General features: G+C 39.1%; 1 protein-coding gene across 1 annotated transcript; it reads right to left on the reverse strand.

The window, feature by feature from the left end:
- Positions 1-10,584: 10,584 nt before the first annotated feature.
- Positions 10,585-22,605, reverse strand: LOC127551978 (cytochrome P450 1A2-like). Its single transcript, XM_051982240.1, has 7 exons — positions 22,511-22,605; positions 20,698-21,534; positions 16,088-16,211; positions 14,848-14,937; positions 13,566-13,689; positions 11,746-11,832; positions 10,585-11,317 (listed from the first exon to the last, which is right to left on the reverse strand). Exons 1-7 carry the CDS (start codon positions 22,586-22,588, stop codon positions 11,023-11,025), a joined length of 1,635 nt encoding a protein of 544 aa, XP_051838200.1. The 5' UTR covers positions 22,589-22,605; the 3' UTR covers positions 10,585-11,022.
- Positions 22,606-26,826: the final 4,221 nt, after the last annotated feature.

Below are 26,826 nucleotides of genomic sequence, written 5' to 3' on the forward strand. Positions count from 1 at the left end.
TTCACCTGAGAAATTATTATGCCACCCCAAACATGTGAGCATATAAAATAGGTATACAAACCAAACATTTAATGATAACCATTTTTGATCCCCCACATTCAGTTTACGTTACCCAGTTTAAGAAGCTTTGTTCCAGATCTAAAAAACTCTAACACAGTAGGGAGAGGGAGCTTATTCACCTAGATGTTCCCAAATCCATGAAATCACAGGTTTAGCCTCTATCCTAATAATCTCATACTCATATAACACTTGAAAGTGTTTTTCCGACTACAACCTGACGACTTAGAGAATGCAAGTTTATTTTCCTCCATTTTCCAGATAAAGAAATTAAGATAAGTCAGAAAGGTTAAGTGAATTGTTCCAGAGGCAACAAGATGCAGAGGAAGGAATCAGCCTGCTTTCAAGGCTGGGGAGCCTTCCATGACATCAAGGTACCAAAAAACAGAAACATGGGCATGCCCCCAATGACAAATCCACAGATCAATCTGCACACACATGGAGACACATATTCACCTTGCTGCAGACTTTCATCTGCTGCCCAGCCCCTTCCCCCAAGGAGAAGGCAGTCTGGAACTGGGATTCATTGGATTGTTGTTATTGTTCAGTCATTTTAGTCATGACTGACTCTTTGTGGAGTTTTCTTGGCACAGATACTGGAGTGGTTTTCCGTTTCCTTCTCCAGCTCATTTTACAGATGAGGAAACTGAGGCAAAAAGAGTGGTCATGGCCCCTGGCAGGCTGACTTCTGGTTCCCTGAGATATCCCTGAGAATTCTGGGCTTGAGGTCCCTCCTTCCCTTCCTTCTCTCCTCTGACGTACCCATGCCAAGTCTTTCCCTTACAGGACCATAGGACCAAAGGGGATTTTAGGAAAGCCAGCTCATCTCCCTCATTTTCCAGTTATTCATAGCTTATTTCTATTTCTAAGGCAACCTGGTGAGTTTACAAGCCACTTTTCCTCAAAAGTGCTTCCTGAAGCAGGGGGTGCAAATAGTACAATTCATGGTACAAAGAACACTGACCTATTCTGCTGATGATATGGATTATTGGTGACCCTGAAGTCACTTTCCCTCTGTGGTCTCAGTTTTCTATCTCTCTCCATCCCAGCATATACTTCCAACATGCTACATACAGCACAGAGCTATGATGGGGCTTGACAGATTGTTGTTTTTTCCCCTGAGACAATTGGGGTTAAGTGACTTGCCCAGGGTCACACAGTCAGGATGTGTTAAGTGTCTGAGACGAGATTTGAACTCAGGTCCTCCTGATTTAAGGCTGGTGCTCTATCCACTGCACCAACTAGCTGCCTGGTACTTTATATAAGTGTTTTTAAAAATTGACTTCAGCATTGAATTTTCCATTTTATTCAGTTAAAGTATATTTCATTAGGTCTGTTAGGATCTTCTTGAATTTTGTCTCTAGGTCACTCAGTCGACAAGCATTTATTAATCACTTACTGTATGCCATTTTTCTTAGCTTCAAAATTCTTAGCTTTCAAAATGAAAAAATAAAGATGACAACTTATATCATGTGCCTACCAATTAATCTCCTGGGCCTCCAGGTCTTCCTCTGAAATGAGGGAATTAGACTTAATGCTTATAAGGACAATTCTTGACTTTAGTCTATGTCACTAATTTTTCTGAGTCTCAGTTTACTCATCTGTAAAAGGAATAGGGTCAGATTAACTGGTCTTTGAGGTCTTTTGCAGCTGCACCAACATGATCTATGTCTCAGTTTCCTCATCTATAAACATAAAACAGACAAAGCCCGGACTCTGAGTTGGACTCTGAGATTTCTTTGCCTCTATGATCTCTAGTACAACCTGGAGACATTTACCTGACATTGAAAAGAATTCATTTACTTACCAAGCTGTAATCCTGATTCTTCCATCATGTCCCAGAACCCCCTTTGTTCTGGAAGTCGCTCTTGTCCTGAAATTCACACTTCAGAAGGGACCCGTCCCCTCTGCCCTGGTTCTTCCTTCTCATTGCCTGGCTTCCCCAGAACTTCCACTGAGGGGTGGGACCCTGGCCAGCCATCTCTTCATTTCTCACCATCTTTTTACACCATCCCTGCTTTAAGGAGACCTTCCCCTAACTCTTCAGCTTTATTTGATGTATTATCTTTCCCCATTAGGATGTAAGCACTTTGAGGGCAGGCACAATCTTTCTTTCTGTTCCTATTTGTATTTCCAGCCAGTGTCTGGCATACAGTAAGTGATTAATAAATGCTTGTCGACCGAGTGACCTAGAGTCAAGATTCAAGAAGATCTTAACAGGCCAGAACAAGGTGCCTAATGAAATACACTTCAATTGAACAGGGATGATGGAAAGTCCGATGCTGAAGCCAAATTAAAAAAAAATCACTTGTGTAAATACAGAACCCATATTTGTAGGGAGGTTCTATCGTGAGCTCTGTGCTACAGCATATCGGAAGTACATGCTGAGATGGGGAGAGATGGAAAACTGAGCCATCAAGGATCAGCTGGGGACATTTAGCCAGGCAAAGAAGGTGGGGGGGACCCACATCACCCTAGCTGATTTCAAACACTAGAAAGGCTAGCATATGCAAGATGATTTGAATTTGGTTTGTTCAGCCCCAGAGGACACTGAGCAGAAAATGGGATGATCATAGTTTTGGAACTAGAAAGGATTGAGAGGGCGTGGAGTCCAATCCCCTAACTTTACATATGGGGAAACTGAGGCACACAAAAGCCGAGAGGCTCACTCAGGACTCCTCAGCTTATAAATACCTGAGGCAGCTTTTGAACCCAAGTTTCCTAACCCCAAGTCCAGCATTCTACCCATTATTCCACACTGCCTCAGCAAGGAGAAGAAAGGCAATTTTTATAGGACCTCAGAGTTTTGATGTCATTGAGGCTAACCTAGCCAAAATAGAAAATCCCAGAAAAAGTCCCATGCCATATATTCCAGAGAGAAGAGAATGAACGTGGAAATTTTCTCTTTTAAAAGTCTTCTAGCAGAACCTGGAAAGTATTGTATGAAGCAACAAGACTGTGATGATCAACTAAGGTAGACTTGGTTCTTCTCAGCACTTCAATGGTCCAAGGCAATTCCAATAAACTTTGGATGCCATCTGCATCCAGAGACAGAACTATGGAGAATAAATGTAAATTGAAGCATGCTATTTTCCCCTTTTTTCCCTTGTATTTTTTCTTGTGGTTTTCCCTTTTGTTCTGATTTTTCTCTTTTAACGTGACTTATATGGAAATATGTAAAAAAATTAATGTGCATGTATAAAATAAGTTAAAATAAAGTCTATCAACACGTTGAAATATTTTGGAGGACTCATCCAATTCAAGAATTTGCTTTATTTGACTAGAGGGTTTACCCGACATCCCCTCCCACCTTTGAGTGGGTAGGGGAGGTAGGAGAGAGAAGAGGTAGATTTTCATTGTTTTAAAAAGTAAAATAAAATGAACCTGTTGAATGCAGGGGATAATACGTTAGGGCCAATTGTGGAAGGCCTTGAATGCCATGGTCAGGAGTTGGATCTTTCTTTATCCTATAAGTAATGGGGAGCCACTGAAGAAAGCTCTTGAGCAGGTGAGTAGAAAAATAAAAGTCTTATATGAGGAAAATATGTCTCAAAGAAGAATTAGGAGTTAGTAAAGAAGGAGAAAGGGAAACCTAGAACTAATTAGAGACAGTCTCTATTATGGTCATGGAAAAGAGAGGGATCCTTATGGCTCTCCCCATTGGCCATTCCATTCAGGGAATAACCTATCCACCTTAGAAGAGTTTTCCTACCATGGATCCAAGGATTCTAGGAAAAAGTAGGATATCAGGCAACTGGGAGGCTCAGTGGATAGAGAGCTGGCCTGAGTTCAAATCTAACCTCAGACACTTAGTAGTTATGGGACTCTTAGCAGATCACTTTACCTCTGCTTGCTTCAATTTTACCAACTGTAAAAAGGGGATAATAGTAACACCCATCTCGAAGGGTTGTTGTCAGAGTCAAATGAGATAATATTTATAAAGTTCTCAGCAGTGTCCAGCATGTAGCAGGGGCTTAATAAATGCGTATTCCCTTCTCTTTTACACTAGACCTCAGAGACCATTACCTTCCTGTTCATATGTTCCCCACTCAACCATCAGTCAGCCTCAGAGACATCCTATCCTGCCTAACCTTTCACCTCCACAGTCTTCAATCAGGGAATTAGTATTAATTGTCACTAAATAGTGCCTGGGGGATGGAATGGAGGAAGAGGAAAGGGGGATAAGGAACAGATCAAATGACATTATCCCTAAGAAACCAGAAAAACTTGCCTTGGAGAGGGAAATGGCCTGTTGGCAGAGAAGTGACCCTATGTATGCATGTGTGTGTGTGTAGACTTAGGGGGCCCCAATGCCCCAGTCATTTTTCCCATACCATGGTCTGCCATGGTGCCCCAAATTCTCCCAGCCCTTGGTTTATGAAAATGCAAGTGTATAATGACCCTTTAATCTAGAGCGCACAGGATGGAGGAAGGCAGGAGGGTCTACTTTAAGAGGGTAGGAGGGGCCCCCTCCATGTTGTCTGAGGAGTAACACTCTCTGAATGGGTCAGCATTCAACGGGTGAAGCTACAGCGAAGATGAACACTGGGTATCTAGGGAAAGAGTAGGACAGCTAGAGAATGTCATCGTGCACAGAGCCCCAGGTCTGGATTCAGGAAGAATCATCATCCCCAGTTCAAATCTGGCCTCAGACACTAACTAGCAGTGTGACCATGAGCTTGTCACTTAACTTTATTTGCCTCAGTTTGCTCATCTGTAAAATGAGCTGGAGAAAGACACTTCAGTACCTTTGTCAAAAAACTCCAAGTGGGAGCAATGGAGAATCAGCCATGACCACAAAATCATATATCTTACTTGATCTTCAGAGCAATTCTAGTCTCCTTGTTTTACAATTGGGAAAACTGAGGCAGATGGAGCTTAAGTGACTTGTCCAAATTCATACAACTAGGAAGCAACTGGGGCTATCTGAACAGAGGTTTTCCTAATGTCAGGCTCAGGTCTCTAACCACTGTACTTCATATGTGTACTGCCTCACCAGCAGTAAGTAAGCCGCCTAAATAGACTGTAAGAGGGCAGGGGTCTTAAGTTTCATAAAAGCTGATGTCTGTGAAACTGGAAGGGGCCATACAAACATACAATTTTTTTGGTTAATTTTATTTTTTTTTATTATTATAGCTTTTTATTTTCAAGATATATGCATAGGTAATTTTTCAGCATTGACAATTGCAAATCCTTTTGTTCCAACTTTTCCCCTCCTTCCCCCCACCCCTTCTCCCAGATGGCAGGTTGACCTATAAAAAACATACAATTTTTTGAGCATCACCATAATTCAGCTCCATTCCCTGTTCCTCTTAACTTCTGTGTCACCTGCATTAGACTGTAAACTCCCCGAGGGCAGGAATTGTCTTTTACCTCTCTTTGTATCCCTTGGCACTCAGCCTAGTGATTGGTACACATTTGCCTGGGAGATGCTGCCTGCCAAAGGTTCTCTCCGTCCCCCCACTTTTATTTGATTACAATATTGTTTGTTATTTGCCAGAGACAGGCCAAGGTGACATTGGAACCGGAGTGACATAATGCCAGAGTTGGCGAGAACATTGAGTCCAATCCTATCATTTTTCAAAGGATGACCTTAAGTCCCAAAGGTGACCCAAGATCACAGAGTGGATCAGCCATGGGCAGGGTTTGGGTTCAGCTATTTTGACTCTCGGTAGGAGCAAACCATAGTTATGTATGTGTGTTTGTCCAGAAGTTTGGGTCAGCCTGGGGGACTGAAAGGGGCTAGAGAGGAGAAGAACGGCTGAGAAAGAGACCCCTGGGTTGTGAGGTTTCCCTTGTGCCCCCAGACTTCCCATCTCCAACGCTTCCTTCTCTCCCACCGTGTCACAGGAGCCAGGCGGGAGAACAAAGTCCCAACTCCAGTGCCACAAGCGCCCGTACCCCTCCTCTGCCTCTTGGCCTCCGGATCAGCAGCCGTGCAGTCCGGGTTAAAGATTGGCCAGGTATTCGTGAGAAGCCGGCTGGCTGGAAATCTGCTGTCTTCTGTACAAATAGACATAATGAGACAAAATATACACGCCAGGATGGGGGGGGGGGTGGAGCAGCCGAATGATCACTGGGCTACTTTCACCAAGGAAAAAATCAAGGAGCACCTGAGGGCAGGATGCCCCAGAAATATTCAGGCCTCTTTCACTTCTGCCCATGTAATATTTTTTTTGGGGGGTAGGTTTATTCTGATCCTGGTTTCATTGGAACAGGGCTCTCTTTCCCAGCATCCAAATTGCAGATACCTGTGGGAGAAGGTCTGTGTTTTCCTTCTCCCTCTTCCTCCAAACATCTAGAATTCCCTAAAGTAGGAGCTGTGTCTTTCCAGGCAAAACTTTCCTGGAGATTTGCACCTCCCTGCCCTCCAGTTGTGCTTCTCCCTCTGAGAAAAGCAGAGTCCCCTTGAAAATGGGGCCTGTCTTGTCTCCCCCATCAGCACAAATGTTCCTAGGGATAAACTCTCCCTCCCATATACTCATGGGGCTCCTCGCCTGTAGGATTCACAAACAGATCCCTCCTTTTCTGAAGTCCTTCATTTTCCTCTTACTCAGTATGATTACCAGGTTGACCCTTTCCCAGGCCTTAGCCAGCTCCCCCAGCTCTCCTTTTATACTGGAAGAACCCTTAAGCTGGAGCACTTTTCGGGGCCTGAATTAGACCAGTGGTTCTCAAAATGTGTCCAAAGAATCCTGGCGATCACTGAAACCCTTTCGGAGAGTCTACAAATCAAAATTAGTTTTTATTTCTAATATAGTAAATATCTATAAATATATAATCCACAAGCAAAAACTCTGGACAGATCCTCAATAAGTTTTAATAACATAAAGATATTGAGAATAAAAGTTTGAGAACCACTGGATTACATTATTCTTTCCAGTTCATTTAAATTACTTTTGCTAGAGACAGCTGGTGTAAAATGCACAGAGTACCATGCTTAGAATTAGGAAGCCCTGAGTTCAAATCTAGTCTCAGACACTTACTAGCTGTGTAACCCTAAACACACAACTTAGCTGCTGTCTCCCTCACTTTGTTTGATTATAAAATGAGGTAATTATATCATTTAGCTCACAGGGTTGTGGTGAGGATAAAATAGGATAATATTTGTAAAACATTGAAATGTAGTATCTAGAATATAGTGGGTGCATAATAAATGCTTGTTTTCTTCCCCTTATAATAGGAGGCAACAACAACAACAACAACAACAAAACAGGATTCTTTTTTCATAAATTTCTCCACAACCCAAATTTGTAGCATGTCTGAAGTAACAAGGCAGTTTCTCTTCCCCTTCCATCTCCATACTGGTTTCCCCATCTTTCCTTACCTCTTTCTAAAGATGAATGACAATTTTCTCTGCTGTCTCTAGAACAGCTCAGGACCCTCCTTTCCTAAGGAGTAACTCCAGAGTAGTAACAAGGGTCTGAGGAGACCTGGCAATAGAAGAAGAGGCTTATTATGGGAAGAGGGGAAGGAGGAGAAGGTAGTCATCTCTCCTTGGGATCATATTCCTCATCTTAACCATGATTTTTTTCAAATTTAATTTTATCATGCTGAATGATCCTTAGCAATACAATGATTTAAAAATACAAATGGTCTTCCCATTAAATCTTGTGCACTTACATGATAATTGTGGAAATATGTATAGAAGAATTACACATGTTTAACATATTGGATTATTTGCCATCTAGGGAATGGGATGGGAGGAATGGAAAGAAAAAAATTTAGAACATGGGGTTTTGCAGGGGTAAACGTTGAGAATTATCTATGCACACGTTTTGAAAATAAACAGCTGTGATGAAAAAATAAAAATTTTAAAAAAGAAAAAATATCAACGTGCCATTGGCTTAGAAAAAAATAAATCCTGTGCACTCGAGATACTGTGTTTTTATTTTTTTTCTTTCTTTCTGCAAGGTAATTGGGGTTAAATGACTTGTCCAGGGCCACACAGCTAGTAAGTGACAAGTGTCTGAGGCTAAATTTGAACTCGGGTTCTCCTGACTCCAGGGCTAGTGCTTTGTTCACTGCACCACCCACCTACCTTGTTATTATACATTCCTCACTGACAGTGGAGCTCAATGCCTGAGTTTTAGTTCAGAGCAGTACCACTTCAAAGCAATAAATAATATTAAAATGAATGTGATGTATGACATAAATATTTTAAAAAGAGAAGAAAATGCAGCCCTGAACAAATAGCTGCCTAGTCCAGCAAAACAAATTCCCACATGTTTTACTATCATTCTTTCAGACTCATGCCATATCATGACATTGACCAGAGTTTTAAAGTCTCTCACAGTTGTTTTTCTTTACAAAGTCATTGTCATTGTATAAATTGTTTTCTTGATTTTACTCACTTTGGTCTGTATCATATTATATTGGTCTCCCCAGTTTCCTCTGAAACCATCCATTTTGTAATTTCTTATGGTATAATAGGATTCATGGATCTTTACATATCACAATTTAGATAGACACTCTCCAGGAAGAGGATAGTCCCTTAGTTTCTAATTTTTCACTTTCACAAAAAGAGCTATTATCAATATTTTTGTATACAAAAATTATGTTTCTTTCTTTGGGTATTGTCCTAGTGGGTTTAGCTGGACAGAAGGGTATAGTTTTGGAGGCACAGATCCAAATTTACAACAATCATTATAAATTTAGAATTTAAAAAATGCCAGAACTAGGAAAAAAAATCTTAAAATAGCGCATGTTAGAGCTGAAAGGGATCTTGAAATGTAGAATGTGACTGACACATTTTAAGAACTCTGATAAATATAGTTGATTAATCATGATAACAGAGGGTCGATGATGAAGAAAGAAAGAGTAAAAAAGTGCTTACTAGGTGAAAAGCACTAGGGATAGTGTCAGAAAAGTAAGGCAGCCCCTGCTTTCCAGGAGTTCACATTCTGTAGAGGGAGATAGAGCATACAGGAGATTTCAGCACAAGACAGATGGAAAGCTCCTGTGCGGCTTACATGCAGCAGCAAGGAAGAGGGAAACATCCCTTCTTTAATGCCTTTTCCACTAATAGCATCTTATCTGTTTCTGATATTGAAACATTTGACAACGCTAGGGATTTTGATGCAAGAACTTTCTTTTCTGTGTCTTCAGTAGTTGTGATTGATGAGAAGGGATGGGCTGTAGGGCTGGTTTCTCTAGATCAAAACTTCAGCCATTGGGCTATGACCTTATATGGGGTCGTGTAACTGAAGGTGGGAGTCATGAAATTATGATTTATTATCACTAAAAGTTTGATTTGTACACCTATTTTATAAACCTACATATCCAGGATCATGTAAAAATTTCTTGGGTAGAAAGACATTGTGAGTGGAAAAACTTTAAGAAATTTTGCCCTAGATGATGGCTGCAGGGGCTAGGCCAGGATGTGCTGCTATTCCTCTGGTTTACATGACAGTTGGTGGCACTTGGTCTGTGGTACATGTTAGTGCTGGTGAGAATGGTGAGAATGGTGGGCTCCTTCTCCATGGGGATTACTCTCCTTCATGATATCCATGGTCCCTAGGCTGAAATCAGGGCTGGTGACTTAGGAAAAGTTATTTCCAAGAATATTCAGTTCAGTGTCCTTGGCTATTTTTGTTGAGGTCTAAGAGGAAGTGGAGTGGGTTTGATGTGATTTTTATATATATATATATGATTTCTATACATAACACATATATGTTCTTTTATCATTCCCTCAGGGTGCTCCACTTTGTTCACCACCTCTTATTTAGTTCATTATCAATTTTATTTTTTATTTATAGTTAATTCTTTATTACCTATGCCAATGAAAAAAAACAAGGACATAAATTATATAAAGAGCAAATTTTTAAAAATTGACTTGGCTCCCAAAGCCAAATCTATATGATAACTTTTTAAAATTGCAATCTGATTGTTTGATAGGATTTCTAATATGGAACATCAAGGGATCTAACAAGGGAACATCAAGATAATGTTTGCCTAGATTTTTTTTTAGCAAATAATTTGAGAAGGTTTTTCATGTTATTCTTTTTTAAAGATGGAGAGATGCAGAACTGATGCAAGAGTGCTGGAGCCAAATTGTACTAGAAGAGCTTTTGCAAATTTTTCAGTGTGAGCATTTACAACTCAAAAATTGTCAAATACTATGAACCAGGGCTTGATTTATTGTTTTGCTGATTGTTTAGACTTAACAGAATGGTGGAGAGAATGGTGATAATATACATTAAACTTGGAAATGTAATATGCATATACTACACACTACTCCCCATCCAGGAGCAGATTGGAACACATCTACCAGCTCATCCCTGGCTAGATAGTAGTATAATTGGGGGGATTTGGCTAGATCCAAAGACCAGTCATTAGAAGTTCCATGGCATCTTGGAAAGAAGTCTCCAAGAGAACGTATAATGGATCAATGTATGAAGATAATGTATGTATGAGATAAATGTTATATAACATTTACCTCAGTGACTTGGATAAAGGTTTATTGAATCTGCAGATGCACAAGTTGGAAGCAGTTTCTACAATTGTTGATGAACAAGAACATCAGACTAAACCGAATAAAGTGAAATTTAATAGAGAAGAATGCTAAGTCTTACGCATGGATTCAAAACTAGTTTCACAAGTAGAAGGCTGGGAAAATATGGCAAGAGAATAGCTTGTAAATGAACAGTCAGGTGATCTTAGTGAATTATAAGCTTAGTATAAACCAACATTTGATCCCGTAGCTAAATTGGAGCATTTCTAGCAGAGGTTTGATGACCATTTGTCAGGTATATTATAGAGGTTTTTGGGGAAAGTAGTGACCCCTCCCCTTTTCTTTTAGGAATTAATAGGTTTTAATAATAGAAGAAAGGAAAATAAACTAGAGAAGCAATGTATATAACTCCCAGGGACTTGACTCCTTAGCCTATTGACAATAATATGGACTGAGAGTAAGTCAAAGGAAAGGGGGAAGGAGCCAGCACCCCAGTCCTGGACAATGGCTGCTCAATGGCTGGAAAAGCGTTGTCTAGCCTGGAAGTGCTCACAACGGGGATGCTTCATGGTCAACCCATAGGTTGGGGTCAGATCCACCTTCACTCCAAATGGAACACTGAACTCCAGCTGCTGCAGCAGAATGGCCAGGAAGAGGAAGATTTCCCAGCGGGCAATGGTCTCCCCAATGCATCGCCTCTTCCCCATGCCAAATAAAAGCATCTTCTCACTCAGGTTCTTATTGATAGTGCCATCTGCACTAAGGAATCGCTCTGGTCGAAATGCTGATGGATCCCCCCATAATTTTCTGTCACAGGAAAAGAAACAGGAATTGAGAAGATATGATAGGGCCTCCAAACATCCGTCAGAATCCCAGATCCAGATTGAGGGCTGGGGAGTGGGGAGCAAGGGCAATAGGGTATGTAGGATATGAGGGAGCACTCTCCTCCTTTAGAGGCTTTTCAATTTCCCCAGGAGGTCAGCACACCAGGGGCCTCAGCTCCAAGGTCCAGCCTTCTGAGGCCAGACCAATTGGCTCTTGACAGATGTCTTCCACATGGCCAAATGCAGGCTCCATATTTCCCACATGGTGACAGAAGCTAGAAGTGCTTCTTCAAGCAGGTCTCCATTTAGATGATCCCCTCAACTACACTCACTCTTGACTTGGCTGATGGATGTAGTCACACAAACCAGAGCCTCCCTGCCCAGACCCCACCAGCTCCTAGGGAGACTTACTCATCGTGGTTAACCTGCCACTGGTTCACGAAAACGCAGATCCCCTTGGGGATGTAGAAATTGTTTAAGGTCGTGGCTCTCGTGGTGCTAAAAGAGACAAGAGACTTCTGTCAGAAAAGACCAAGGCCAGGGATAGTCCTTTGGCATGCCGCCTTCTTGTGCCGTTCCCTTAGCCCTTTGCCTGCCACCTTTCCCAGCCTCTGGGGTGAAAGATGCTCCCTCCTCTTCCAGTAACCTTGTTACTGCATGCCCTGCTCCTGGACACAATTCTTCCCTGGATATAGAACACTGTCCTAGTCCTAGAGTAGATAGAGTTTGGACGGGACATGGTCCCTTCTCCTCATAGGGCATGTAGCCTAACAGATGAGACACCAGTACAAACACTGTGTGACCCTGGGCAAGTCACTTAACCCTGTTTGCCTCAGTTTTCCTCCTCTATAAAACCATCTAGAGAAGGAAATGGCAAACCACTCTAGTATCTTTGCCAAGAAAACTCCAAATGAGGTCTTGGAGAGTTGAACATGATTAAACCAACTCAACAACAATAAATGAATATAATTCATTGCATCATATAGTATGTCAACATTCCAAAAACAAAGTTCCTCCCATCTACTCTGAAATATCTGCTATTTATCTAGTTATTTTCATATCATTTCCTTCATTAGAATGTAAGCTTCTTGAGGGCAGGGATTCTTTTTTGCTTTTGTGTCCAAGTATTTAAGAACAAAGTCTGGTGCATAGTAAATACTTTAAATAAAATGCTTGTGGAATGACTGATTGACTAAGTGAGATCTTAGTGGGAAGGTCATTACCAGCTGTGGAGGGGGAGGAAATGTCACCTGGAAAAGGTAACATTTGTTTTGGTGTTTATTTATTGTAACAGACAGATAGATAGACAGAAAGACAGACAGACAGATAGATGGATAAATGTTTAAATAGAGAAACTGACAGAGAGATAGATAGACAGACAGATAGATGGATAGATATTTAAATAGATAGATAGATAGAAAGACAGATGGATTGATATTTAAATAGAGAGACATACAGACAGGTAAATAGATATATAGATAAACAGACAGATGAATGGATGGATAACAGATAACAGACAAGTAGATAAATAGAAAGACAGACAGAAAGGGATAGATATTTAAATAGAGAGACAGACAGATAGGTAGATAGACAGATGGATGAATAGATAGATAACAGAGAAGTAGACAGACAGACAGATAGACAGGTAGATAGATAGATAGATGGATAGTCAACTCAACAAGTATTTATTAAGAGTTTATTATATGCCAGACATTGTGCTAAGCATTAGAGATACCACATAGCCTGACTTCAACGAGTTTGTGGTTTAATGCGGAGGGAAGGAAACACATAAAGGGAAGCTAGAAAGGGAGGGTGGGGAGATGGGCACACCAAGGCAGGATTGGCCATGTCCAGGAAGTTTAGGTGGAAGCCTAGAATTCAGCCAGATAAGACCACCACAACACAGCTGAGTTGTTTTAGTCATGTTCAACTGTCCATGTGGAGTTTTCTTCCACAGAGGCCACAGGGGACGGGAGCTCCTTCCTAGGTGGAGAAGGAGTGGAGATGGTGGCCAGCACTTGTGTAGAACATAGCAATGGTATGAAGGATGGAAGAGGATGAAATCTATCCTAGTCTAGCAGGGTGGCAGCGAGGGCAGATATGAGGAGAACTTTTCACAGTCTTGTTCAGGACTTGACCGGAGAAGGAGAGACACAGCTGAAGGAGATGAGCGCTGGTGGCAGTGGGCGTAGAGAGGTGGGAGGGATGCAGGAAGACTTAAGGGCCCTTACCTGTGGGGGATGGTGAAAGGGACAAAGGAGGTATGCCTGAACATCTCCAGGACAAAGGCCTCCAGGTAAGGCAGCTGAGGTTTGTCTGTGAGCCGCGGTCTGCGCTCTCTTCCAACCACAGTGTCTATGGAAGAGAGGAGAGAAAAAGGGAGAAGGAAGCTACCCCACCCTTCCCCTCAGAGCATTTGTGCCCCCTCCCCCTTAGTGAGTCATGAAGAGTCTCGATCCTGAGAAGCGTTGGAGTATGGGAAATCCATCTTGTTTGTGTGGTCTAGAGAGATGGAGATTCAACTGGAACCTGTAGCCTTTGCCATATGCCAATGAACACATCACGACCTCATCCTTAGACAGCAGCCTGTCCACTGGTCTCCTGGCACCTGGGAGTCTCCTCTCCTCAGCCGTCAAATGGATTTGTCCATTATGAAATTCTGACCACGCCAACCCCTATTCAATCAACTCCACTGGCTTCCTGTTATCTGGTGGTAACCTGGTTATCCTACTGCTCTTACACCCTTCCACATTCCCTGTGATCCAGGGGCACAATGGGGGTCTGACTTCCAAATCAGGGCATGGTCATTCGCTGGCCCCTGGGTTAGAAGTCTCTCATTTCTTATATCTATCCCTTGTTTCTCAGGCTTTCTTCAAGTCCTAATTAAAATCTTGCCTTCTGTAAGAAGCTTTTCCTAAGCCCTCTTGATGCTAGAGCCTTCCCACTAAGATTATTAATTTCTTCTTCTTCTTCTTCTTCTTCTTCTTCTTCTTCTTCTTCTTCTTCTTCTTCTTCTTCTTCTTCTTCTTCTTCTTCTTCTTCTTCTTCTTCTTCTTCTTTTCTCTCCCTTCTTCTCTTCCTCTTCCTCCTCTCTTCCTTCCTCCCTCCCTGCCTCCCCATCTCTCTGTCTCTGTCTGTTTCTGTCTCTCTCTGTCTCCCCCCTTCCTATCTCCCTTTCTCCCCCTCTGCCTCACCCCCCCAATCATCCATCCCTTGTTTTTAGGCAGTTATTTACATATTGCCTTCCCTATTAGAATGGAAGCTCCTTGAGTGCAGGGACTGTTTTTGCCTTTCTTTGCAGATATGCTATGGATAGCACAATCCCTGGCACATAATAGACACTTAAATGCTTGTTGACTTGACAACTGCAAAACTACTTCCTTCTCGATAAAGGGAGGCAATAGCCACAGCACGGCTCTCACAGGCTCATTGGGACAACAATATAAGAAAACATATAAAATACTTTGCAAAGTTTAAAGTACTGTGTATACTGTCAGTGTTTTATTCACATACCCAACTCCTTCTGGATTTTCTTTTGGACCTCAGGGTTTATCACAAGGTACAAGAGGCTCCAGGAAATGGCCGTCGTGACTGTGTCAAAACCTGGACAGAGTGGATCAACAGGGAGGGCATGGTAAGAGAATGAAGTGAGGAAGATCCATGCTTATAGCACGTGGTCTCCTCCTAGGCAATATCCTAGGAACAAATCCTCCATTTCCTGATTCTGTTCCTTCAATGGTGTTCAGATCTTGGTGAGCCCCATCAGTTCCTATAATGGTAGTGTGTTATGGGAGTGCAATAATAATGAAAGAAATACAAATTAAAGGAACTTTGAGGTTTCACCTTTTACCCATTAGATTGGCAAAGATGGGGGAAAAACCCAAAAGATGAAGGTACACTAGGGTATGGAAAAGCTGTGAAATTGTTTGTTATTCTCAAATACAGTTCGAATTATGCCCCCAAAGTCCCTAAACTGTACAGCTCCTTTGACCTAGCTATATTGTTAGTAGCCTATGTCCCAAGGAGATCAAAGAAAGAAGAAAAAGAATTTTAAGTTCAAAAATATTTATAGCATTTTTTTGTATTCTAAAATTTGTATTCTAAATTGTATTCTAAAAATTGAAACTAAGGGTTAGCCTTCCTATTGGAGAATTGCATGGAAAGTACATGAACGCAATGGGGATATTATTATGTCATAAGAAATGACAAAATAGTCATTTTCAGAAAAAATTGAGAAGACTTCTGTGAACCAATACAGATTTAAGTTGGCAGAACTAAAAGAACAATTTACAAAATGACCATATTATGGAGAAAAACAACTTTGAAAAATGTTAAAATTCTCATCAATGCCATGAAAAAGGCTCACCTTCTGACCCAGACATAATAAACTTTCAAAATACAGAGAAAAATGTATTTCCAGACATGGCCAATGTAGCGATTTGTTTTGCTGGACTATGCATTTTTTTATTATGATGGGTTTCTTTTCAGGTTTTTGTTGTTATTGTTCAGTGGGGAATATTAAGAGGGAAAGATAATGAATCCATATAAAAGAATTCTTTAAAAGAAAACATATAAGGGGGTTTATAAGCTGTGGGCTTTTTTTTTAGTAGATATAGGACACATATGTGAATACCATGAATTTGAGGTAATCTCTACTGAGAGACCTGCACTCAGACTGGGGTACCACACTATGAAAATGCTGTGATTTTAGACAAGGACATCAAGTCATAAGGAAGAAAAAGCTGGCTCTTACCAGCTCCAAAGATATCATTGATGAGATTGGTGATCAATATCTTTGGTACACTGGTGCCAGTGTTCCCCTGAGTCTTGTCCTGGCTGTGTTTGAACAGAGCACCAGTGATATCTTGAATATTATTCTGAAAAAAAGGATAGACAAAGCAACTATATTATAATCATTCTTTCATTCAGAAATTCCAAGCTTGTAATTTTGGGAACCCCAAGTCATATTAGTGATGCATATCACAGGACACAGTGCCCAAGAAGAGGTCTATTAATAAAGAATGTCACAAGGCAGCTCACATCTAAGTCAGGTAAAGGGACCATATGTGTGTTCTAGAAATCCATTGGCATTTGTTTCTGGGATGTACTTTTGTGTAATCATTCTATAGGGATTCTGTTTCAAAACCAAGAAAAGATTGCTGAAAACTAACACTCATTTCCTCCTTTACCTCCAAAGAAAACAATTAGCCTTTTGGATATAGAGTTTCAGTGGGTAAACAATGACCATTCATAATCAACCCTGATATGTATACATCACTATACACTTCTTCAAAGCACTTTCACCTTGTTAACTCATTTAATTCTCAAAACTATTCTGTAAGGTAGATAGGGCAGGAGTTTGAAAATCAATTTTTAGATAAGAAAAATGAGGCTTAGAAATGGGATGTGAGGTACACTTAGGTCACAGAACTAGTTAGTGGGAAAGATAGCAGAGTGTTGTGAATAAAGTGCTGAAAGATAAAGAGGAAAAAGTAATCATAAGGGTTTCAATAAAGTTAGACTGTTTATATTCCTATATGGAATGATGATACATATAATTTCTAAAAATTTTATCATTATTAGGGCAGTGAAAAAGAGTTTAGGTAGACAAGAGTATGAATGTCAGTTATTATGTTGGAATAATCTCTTAAAAAATGAAAGGGGGAGAAAGAAAAATGAAAGGGGGAGAAAATCTGGTTCTGGGAAAAGGAACAAAAAGGAGTACAATGGAGAAAATTGCTCAAATAAAGGAGGATTTCCCTTCAAAGGAGGGGAAAAATGGGAGAAATATGGCAGGAAATACTTGAATTTTACTCTCATTAGAAATGGTTCAAAGAGAGAAGAATATATATGCACTCTCAGTTGTGTATAGAAATATAAGTTACTCAAAAGATAAATAAGAAAGGAAAGGGGTAAGAGAAAGGACAGAGGATAAAAAAGGAGGACAGATTAAGGAAAATAATGGGTAGACACAAAATAAACATTTGAAGAGGTATGAGGGAAGAGAGAAAAAGAACGAGGAGATGGAGGGGAAGAGAGAGAGAAGAAAATGAAATGGAGGGAAATACATGGTAATCATACTGTGAATGTAAATGGGATGAGCTCACTCATACAACAAAAGCAAATAGCAGAATAGATTAGAAACCAGAAATCAACTATATATTATTTACACGAGATATACTTGAGATAAAAAAGACATATACAGAGTTAAAATAAAGGACTGTGGTAGAATCTAATATGCTTCAGCTGAAGTAAAAATGACAATGTTGGCAATCATGACCTCAAATAAAACAAAAGCAAAAATAGATCCAATAAAGGAAATAATCAGGGAAACTACATTTTTCTAAAAAGTATCATAGGCACTGAAGTAATATAAAAAATGTTACAGCAATTTCTCTAATAAAGATAAGAATAAAGAAAGATACATTTCTTAAATATAGAACTCTCAAAGGATAGCACTGAGTCAGATTTATAAAAAACCATTTCCTGATTGATAAATGGTTAAAGGATATAAACAGTTTTCGATTCAAAGCTATCTATAGTTATTTGAAAAAATGCTCTAAAATTTCTCTGAAGTACCACCTCAAACCTATTAGAATTGACAGATGTTGAAGGAGAGGAATAAAAAATAATATTACAGCAATTTCTCTAATAAAGAAAGATAAACTTCTTAAATTTATAGAACTAAGTCAGATTTATAAAAATAACCATTCCCTGATTGATAAATTAAGTGAGAAAGTGAGAGAGAGAGAGAGAAAAAGAGAGAGAGAGAGAGAGAGAATGCTTCAATCTATATTCAGACACAACTAGTTCTTTCTCTGGATATGGATAAAATTTTTCATCATAAATCCTTCAGAGTAGATCATGAATCATTATATGGCTAAGAATAACAATCATTTACAGCTGAACATCCCAGAACATTGCTATTACTTTGTATATGGTAGATTTCACTTTGCTTGAATTCAGAGAGAGCTTTCGGGTTTTTCTGGGAACATCTTGCTCATCATTTCCCACAGAACAATAACACTCCATCATGATCATATACCACAATTTATCTGGCCATTCTTCAGTTGATGAACATCTCCTCAATTTTGAATTTTTTTACCCTGAGAACTGCTATAAATATTTTTGTATAGATATGGTCCTTTTCCATTAAAAAAAATCTATTTTGGTATTCATGTAGAGTAGGGGTGTTGTTAAGTCAAAGGATATGCATGATTTATAGCCCTTTGGGCATAGATATAACTTTTGATTGTTTGTCAACTGGGGCATAGCTTCTATTTTTTATACATTTGACTCAGTTCCCTGTATGTCAAACTTTATCCTTTAACCCAGCAATATAATTGCTAAGTCTATATCCTAGAGAAATCAAAGAAAAAGGAAAAGAATCTATAAGTACCAAAATATTTATTGCAGCTCTTTTTGTGGTGGCAAAGAATGAGAAAGCAAGGGAATGCTTATCAACTGAGGAACAATTGAGTAAGTTGTGACATATATTTGTGGATGGAATATTATTAAAATGACAAGTGGGGGTTTCAGAAAACATGGCAAGACCTATATGAATTGATGCAAAGTGAAGTAAGAAAAACTAGAAGAGAATTGTGTACAATAACAGCAATGTTGTAATGGTGATCAATTGTACAAATGATAGCTGCTCCAAGGTAATCCCAATAGACTTTGAACAGAAAATGTTATCTGCATCCAGGAAAAGAGCTATGAAGATTGAACGTAAATCAACACATGCTTGTTTTTTCTGCTTCTTTTGCTCTCCTGTGGTTTTTCCACTGTGTTCTGATTTTTTTTCCCCTCCCAACATGATTCATAAAGAATGTGTATTAAAATTAAATTAATTAAATAATTAAAAGAAAATGAACGATAGCTGCTCTGATCCATACAATGACTAATGATTGCTGTCTACTTCTAAAGAGAGACTCGATGAATTCTGAGTAAAAATCGAAGTATAATTTGTTTACCTTCTCCTTTTTTCTTGACTTTTTTTGGTTTGTGGTTAACAAAAGTGTTTAACATAATTCCTCATGTACAATTGATATTATATTGTTTGCCTTCTCAGTAGGTGGGGAAAATAATGGGGAGAGGGAGAGAATTTGAAATTCAAAATTTCAAAAGAAAAGAATGTTAAAAATAGTAATTAAAAGAAAAAAAAGAGCATTGGATTAGGAAACAGGTATGTGACTTTGGGCAAATCATTTCTCTAATCTAAGCCTCAGTTTCCCTTTTTGTAAAAATGAAGACTTTGGACTAAATGATTTCTTTTTTATGCATAGGTAATTTTTCAGCATTGACAATTGCAAAATCTTTTGTTCCAACTTTTCCCCTCCTTCCCCCCACCCCCTCCCCGAGATGGCAGGTTGACCAATATATGTTAAATATGTTAAAGTATAAGTTAAATACAATATATGTACACATTGGATTAAATGATTTCAAAATGAAACATGCTACCCATCTTTGACAAGAGAGCTGATGGTCTTAGAATGTAGATTAAAAATATTCTTTTTTTTTTTCCTGGACATGGCCAATATGGGATTTTGTTTTGCTCGACTATACATATTTGTAGCTGGGGCTCTGTTTTTTTTTCTTTATGAGAAGGGGAGATGAGAAGACTAGAAGGGAGATTTTCACCTCTTAAAATTAATTTAATTAATGAATTACTTTTAAAAAGAGATAAAAGAGTAGTCATATGGGAGAACAATCACCAACACCACAACAAACTTGTATGGTATAAAGCACTTATATGAATTTATGATTTATGACTAAATTCCAGATTTTTTTACTCCCCTACCAAGGTTTTTTCAGGACAATCTATCACCTTCCTCTACCTTATTTCAGAGCTTGAAAATCCTTCAGTTTGAGGTTGAAGACTTGGGTTGCGATTTGAGTTCTTACTATTTGTGTGATTGGGATAAGTCACCTAGATTCTTTGTACCTCAGCTTACTCTCTTGTAAAAAAAAAAAAGATAATTAGTTCTACCTCACAGTTGGGAAGGTCAATTAAGAAAGAACATATATGTAAAGTCAATAATAGTCAGTTACTCTTTGTTTAGACAGAAGAAATCACCAGTGAATAATAATGAAAAAATAAAAACTAACATTTCTATAGACCTTTTGAGTTTGTAAAGAACTCTATAGATATTTTCTCATTTGAGTCTCAAGTAACAGTGGGAGACAGGTGCTATTATTCTTCCCATTTTTCCAGTTGTGTAGCTAGCCAAGATGAGATTTGCACTCCCAACTTCCCGACTGCAAGACCACGGCTCATATCCATAGCCTTTTACTAAAAGTCAAAAGGCTTACCCTCTGAGAGCCTCTAGGGAAGGTGAGAGACCTACCTCATGGCTGCATTACCTGGTCAAAGTCTTTGTAATGCTCCTGGACAGTTTTCTGCATGAATTTTAAGAACTTCTGGTTGAATTCCTTGAACCTCTGCAACTTGGGGTTTGGGAAGTAGCGGAGGATGGGAATGAAGTCCACTGGGTTGCCTGAGGAGGCACCCTCAACAAATTCATGACTCTTAGTAATGATATTCATTAGTTCTTGATTCTCGTTGGCGTGACATTGGCCAAAACACATGGCGCCTATGACGTTGGCCACGGACACCACCACGTGATTGTAGGGGTCAAAGCGCCCGACCGTGTCCATCAGTTCTTGGAACTTCTGGATCAAGCACTCGCCCTCTTTCTTCACATGCTCCTCCAGGTAGCAGGAAGTCGAGGATGGCGAGGAGGCCACGGAGAAGGTATTGAGAGCGTTCTGGGCCAGCTTCCTTCGGGCTGCCCACACCTCCCCTGAGTCAGGGTTGAAGCTCATGCTATAGCCGTCTGTGACAAGGGAGAAGCTGTAGAGGTCGGGTCTGCCCTTGAAGTCCTCCCCCTGCCTCACCAGGGCCTGGCGGACGGTTTCCAGACCACTCAGAACCAGCACCGGGGTGGAACCGATCTGAATCTGCATCACGTCGCCGTACTTCTCTCTCAGCTGAGCCAGGGCCAAGTGGGGATTCTTCCCTAGTGTCAGCATGTTGCCAATCAGGGGCCAAGCCCAGGGTCCAGGTAGTGGTTTGAGTCCCTTGGGGACCTTTTGAGAGTGAGACTCAATGACCCAGAAGATCAGACAGAAGACAACAGAGACCAGAAGAAGCTCTGTAATAGAGATGGAAGCCAACAGGCCCGCTACCATTTTCGCTGTCTAAATGGAAATGAAAGGAAGAGTGAGTTTTGGGGGAGCCAAGATCAGGGATAGCGCCCTCCAGATCACTCACAGGATGTCTATGGAAAAATATCCCAAGATAGATTGGTCCCAAATATGATGATTCCTTTCCAGTATTGAGAATGAGGATCTGGGAGTATGGGAACATGGAGTCCTGAGCCCAACCAAGGGCAGGGGGACAGGGTGAATTTTCCTCAGGATCCATATCCTCCTCAGCCTCCTGGCTCAGACTTGTGCTAATATCAGGCAGGAGGACTCCGAGACAAAAGGGGAATGACTTTTAATCCTGCACTTAGTCGAGTTTCCTCCCTTCGTGGGCGGGTGGAGAGGTTCTCAGATACCACCCCTAGCTTCCATTTCATGGCCACAGACAAATCATGGAATATTAGATCTAGAAAGGGACTCAAAAATCAGCCACTCCAGAGATTCTTAGCCTTTTGGGATTCCTAGACCCCTTTGGTAGTCTAATGAAAATTCAGGTTCCCCCAAATAATGGTTTTAAGTAATTGAAGGAAATACTATATTTCTGTCCAAAGTTGGTGAAAATAAAGATATATATATTTTTACCATCTGAGTTCAGAACCTCTAACCTCTGTCCACAGGTACATGAATTTCCAGATTAAGGACCCTTGATCTAATCCAATCCTCTATTTTCTAGGGGAGTAAATCAAGCTCTAAACAGATGCAACATTTTGCTCAGTGATCACAATGAATTAGGGCACTTTCAGAAATAGAACTTAGGTCTTAGTACTGCTAGTGTTCACACATACAGAGAGAGAGACAGACAGACAGAGAGACAAAGATAGATACAGGGAGAGAGACAGAGACAGAATCAGAGACAGAGACAAAGAGGAGAGAGAGTCCTTATCTAACTACTAGAACCCAGTGTCCTTTGTGATAGGGACCTTAGAACTGAGGGGTCCCCAGAACTTGAGGAAGTGCTGAAGGAAGTTACCTGGATAGCGTGGATGTTTAGAGTGGCCCAGAAATGGAATGAGCTGCTTTGGAGTCCCTCAGCCCAGCAAGTGAACATGGACCATCTTTTATGTAACTCCTCCTCCTGACTGGCCCTGAAAAGCCCATCAGGTGATCAGAAAATATTTCCAGTCAAATTGAAAGGATTTGAAATTGGACTTGAGCCCTTGGCTCCTCCCTAAAAACAGCTCCAGTACAGGTACTGGGACAGAGTCCAGGAGTAGAGAGGGATATTGGATTCAAGGGGAAAGGCATCCCTATGCCTCCCTAGGTCTAGGTTGAAGTCAACCTAAACAGAAACGCTGGGCCAAAGGTAAGTATGGTTGCCTTGGAGAAGAAAGTGGAAAGACAAGCCAACCACCATTTGTTAAGCTCCTGCTATATGCAATTCACTACATTGGGTTCTGGGGGAAATATAAAAGTGATTAAGATAGTTCCTGTCTCAAGGGACTTGCAAACTAAGGTTGTTAACATTTTTTTCATGCGGCTTGGCTCCCTTTTAGCAGTGTGGTGAAGCTTCTCAAAATGTTTTTATTTTAATTTTTTTTTCTAATTACATAAAAAAATTTTGACATTTTTTAAATAAAATTGTCATTTTTTGTTATATTGATTCAGCCTCCTTATGAGTAGCTGATCTTCTTTTTTTTTAAATTTGATATTTATTTTTCTAATTACATGTAAAGATAATTTTCAACATTCATTTTTATAAGATTTTGAGTTCCAATTTTTTTTATCTTTATCTACCTTACCTTCCCCCTTTTCAAGATCGCAAGCAATCAGCTCTCTTAGGGCAAAAATTTGGAAACTGAGGTGATGCCCTCAATGGGAGAATGGCTGAATAAATTATGTTATGTTATTGTCACGGAGTATTATTGTTTTATGAGAAAAGATAAGCAGGATGATTTCAGAAAAAAAATCTGGAAAGTCCTCCATGAACTCAAGCAAAGTGGAAATGTACTGTATACAAAGTAATAGCAGCATTTTGGGATGACCAGCTGTAAATGACTTGCTATTCTCAGCAGTATGATGATCCATGACAACACTGAAGGGCTTATGGTGAAGAATCCTATCCATATTCTCTCCTCCTCTCCCTTTTTTTTTTTTTAAACTTTGTTTTTCTTGACATCTATTTTGTTAAGGTGAGAGGTCTATGATTTCTTTTACAGAATGACTTTTGTGGACATGTTTTGTAACTTCATATGTGGTTTCTTCATGGGGACTGGGGGTGAGGATAAGGGAAAGAATCTAGGACCCAAAAACTTTTGAAAACAAATGTTAAAATTGTTTTAAATGTAAATGGGGAAATTTTAGTAAATATTTTAAAAATATATTTTTAAAAGCAATTTGACATAGGTTATACATATATAATTATTTTAAACATTTCCCATATTAGTCATGTTATGAAAGAAAAATCAGTACAAAAGGGAAAACTCATGAGAAAGAAAAAACAAACAACAGCAAAAAGGTAAAAATAATATGTTTCAATCTGCACTCAGTCTCCATAGTTCTTTCTCTGGTTGCAGATGGCATTTTCTATTCCAAGTCTATTGGAATTGGCTTGGATTAATTTAACATTAATTTTCAATTCTTTCTCTCCTTTTCTTCCCTTCTCTTAGAGAAGGCAAGCAAATTGATATAGATTATACATGTACAATCATGCAAAACACATTTCAACGTTAGCTATGTGAGGGAAGAAAACAGACAAAAAAACAAGAAAATAAATGATTGGGGGGGGATTTTTATTTTTAAGTATGCTTCAATCTGTATCCAGACTCCATCAGTTCTTTATTTGCAGATAAATAACATTTTCCATCACAAATCCTTCAGAATTGTCTTGAATTATTGTTCACTTAACCTTACACCAGTTCATACATGTCTTTCCGGGTTTTTCTGAAACAATCCTGCTCACCATTTCTTAAAGCACAATAATATTCCATCACAATCATATACCACAACTTCATCAAAAATGCATTAGTGTTTTAATTTTTCCACATCCCTCTGACATTTCATTTATCTTTTCTGTCATATTAGCCAATCTGATAGGCATGCCTCAAAATTGTTTAAATTTGCAATTCTCTAATCAATAGTTATTTAGAGCATTTTTTCATATGCTCTAGATAACTTTGATTTCTTCTTCTGAAAACCACCTGTTAATATCCTTTGGCCATTTATCAGTTGCAGAAAGATCTTTGTATATTGGACTCAATCTTTATAAAATTGAGAAATGAAGCATTATCAGAGAAACTTGCTATAAAAATATTTTCCCAATTTTCTGCTTTTCTTGTAATCTTGGTTACATTGGATTTGTTTGTGCAATTTTAAAAAAAATTAATATATATCAAAACTACCCATTTTACTTTCCACAATACTCTTTATGTTTTATTTTGTTACAAATTCTTCCCTTCTCTAAAGATCTGACAGGACAATTATTCCACGCTTCCTTAATCTACTATGATATCTCCCTTTATGCCTAAATAATATACCTGTTGAGACCTTATCTTGATACACAATATGAGATGTCAGTTTATACCTAGTTTCTGCCAAACTGCTTTCCAGTTTTCCCAGAACTTCTTTTTTGCCAACTAGTAAGTTCTTGTCCCCCAAAATTAAATCTTTGCATTTATCAAATATTAGAATATTGTAGTCATTTTCTTTTTTAGTTTGTTTAATGTATTTATTTATTTAGAACTTAAATATAAAATAAGAAAAAATAGAAAAAGAAAAACAGAAAAAGAAAATAAAAAAATGTCATGTGTCCAGCAGAACATAAGGGAGGATTCAAGATACATAACAATACATCTCTATTTTGAGAAAGTTTGTATAATAATGGAATTCATTGTATCCATTTTTTCTTTCCTTATTGGTTTTCTTTTGTTCTCTACTGTGCACTTTGTGTGTGCGTGTGTTTTAATAGCTTTTTATTTGCAAGATATATGCATGAGTAATTTTTCAGCATTGATAATTGCAAAACCTTCTGTTCCCAATTTTTCCCCTCCTTCCCCTCATTCCCTCCCCTAGATGGCAGGTTGACCAATACATATTAAACATGTTAAAGTATAAATTAAATACAAAATAAGTATACATGTCCAAACAGTTATTTTGCTGTACAAAAAAAATAGAATTTGAAATAGTGTACTATTAGCCTGTGAAGGAAATAAAAAATGCAGATGGACAAAAATAGAAGGATTGGGAATTCTATGTAGTGATTCATAGTCATCTCCCAGAGTTCTTTTGCTCAGTGTAGCTGGTTCAGTTCATTACTGCTCTATTGGAACTGATTTGATTCATTTCATTGTTGAAGAGGGTCACATCCATCAGAATTGATCATCATATAATATTGTTGTTGAAGTATGTAATCATCTCCTGGTCCTGCTCATTTCACTCAGTATCAATTCATTTAAGTCTCTCCAGGCTTTTCTGAAATCATCCTGTTGGTCATTTCTTACTGAACAATAATATTCCATAACATTCCATAACACAATTTATTCAGCCATTCCCCAACTGATGGACATCTACTCAGTTTCCAGTTTCTAGCCACTATCAAAAGGGCTGCACAAACATTTCTGTACCTGTGGGTCCCATTCCTTCCCCTGGATATTTCTAATAAAATGCAGGTGCCTATAGTTGTTTGCAGGTTCCCCATTAGACTGTGGGTTCCTTGATGTCTGTCACATTTTTGTCAGTGACATAGTATTTAATCTTTTGATCATTGCTTTTTCCTCTTTCCTGAGGTCAATCTAATCCCAATGTCCTTAAGAATGATCTCCCCATCCTTTCTTCCCACAAAAAAGTTCCCTGTTAACATACATGGTAATTAATTTCCTTAAATGATTTCTCTTTGGTGGATCTTTCTCCTTATAAAATTGATCTCTTTTATTTCCTGTCCTAATTCAGAACAATTAAAGGGAAGAATCCTCTCCCCTGAACCCTGTCCCCCTCAATCACTCATTCAGTGACAAAGTTTTTCCTTGTCAATTTGGTGTGTCCTAAAGAGTTGGATTTATAGTCAGATCCTGATGCAGATAAGTCACTTTATTTCTTGAATGAAGTCTCTGTTTTCTCATCTATAAACTAAGTATAACAATATCTGTATTACCTAAATTGTAGGGTTGTTTTGATGTGATTTGGTAGATGAGAATCAAAAGAGATTATGTTTATGGAGTTCTCTGTAATCCTTAAAATTCTATATACATCTCAGTTATGATTATTTCTACTGTTATTATCATTATATTAGTTAGGTCTTTACCCCTCCTACATCACTGCTTTGTAGGATATGGCTTCTGTAGCTGAATGAAA

This window comes from Antechinus flavipes, chromosome 2 (genome assembly GCF_016432865.1).
Source record: "Antechinus flavipes isolate AdamAnt ecotype Samford, QLD, Australia chromosome 2, AdamAnt_v2, whole genome shotgun sequence".
NCBI lineage: Eukaryota > Metazoa > Chordata > Mammalia > Dasyuromorphia > Dasyuridae > Antechinus > Antechinus flavipes.

What these genes read in the sequence shown, in the direction of transcription:
- LOC127551978 (XM_051982240.1), bottom strand. Translation starts at nt 22,588, where the DNA reads ATGTTCACTTGCTGGGCTGAGGGACTCCAAAGCAGCTCATTCCATTTC. An exon ending in TAAACATCCACGCTATCCAG is followed by an intron (nt 21,535 to 22,510) that starts GTAACTTCCTTC and finishes ATTTCCATTTAG; the next exon opens with ACAGCGAAAATGGTAGCGGG. An exon ending in CAATGATATCTTTGGAGCTG is followed by an intron (nt 14,938 to 16,087) that starts GTAAGAGCCAGC and finishes CACTCTGTCCAG; the next exon opens with GTTTTGACACAGTCACGACG.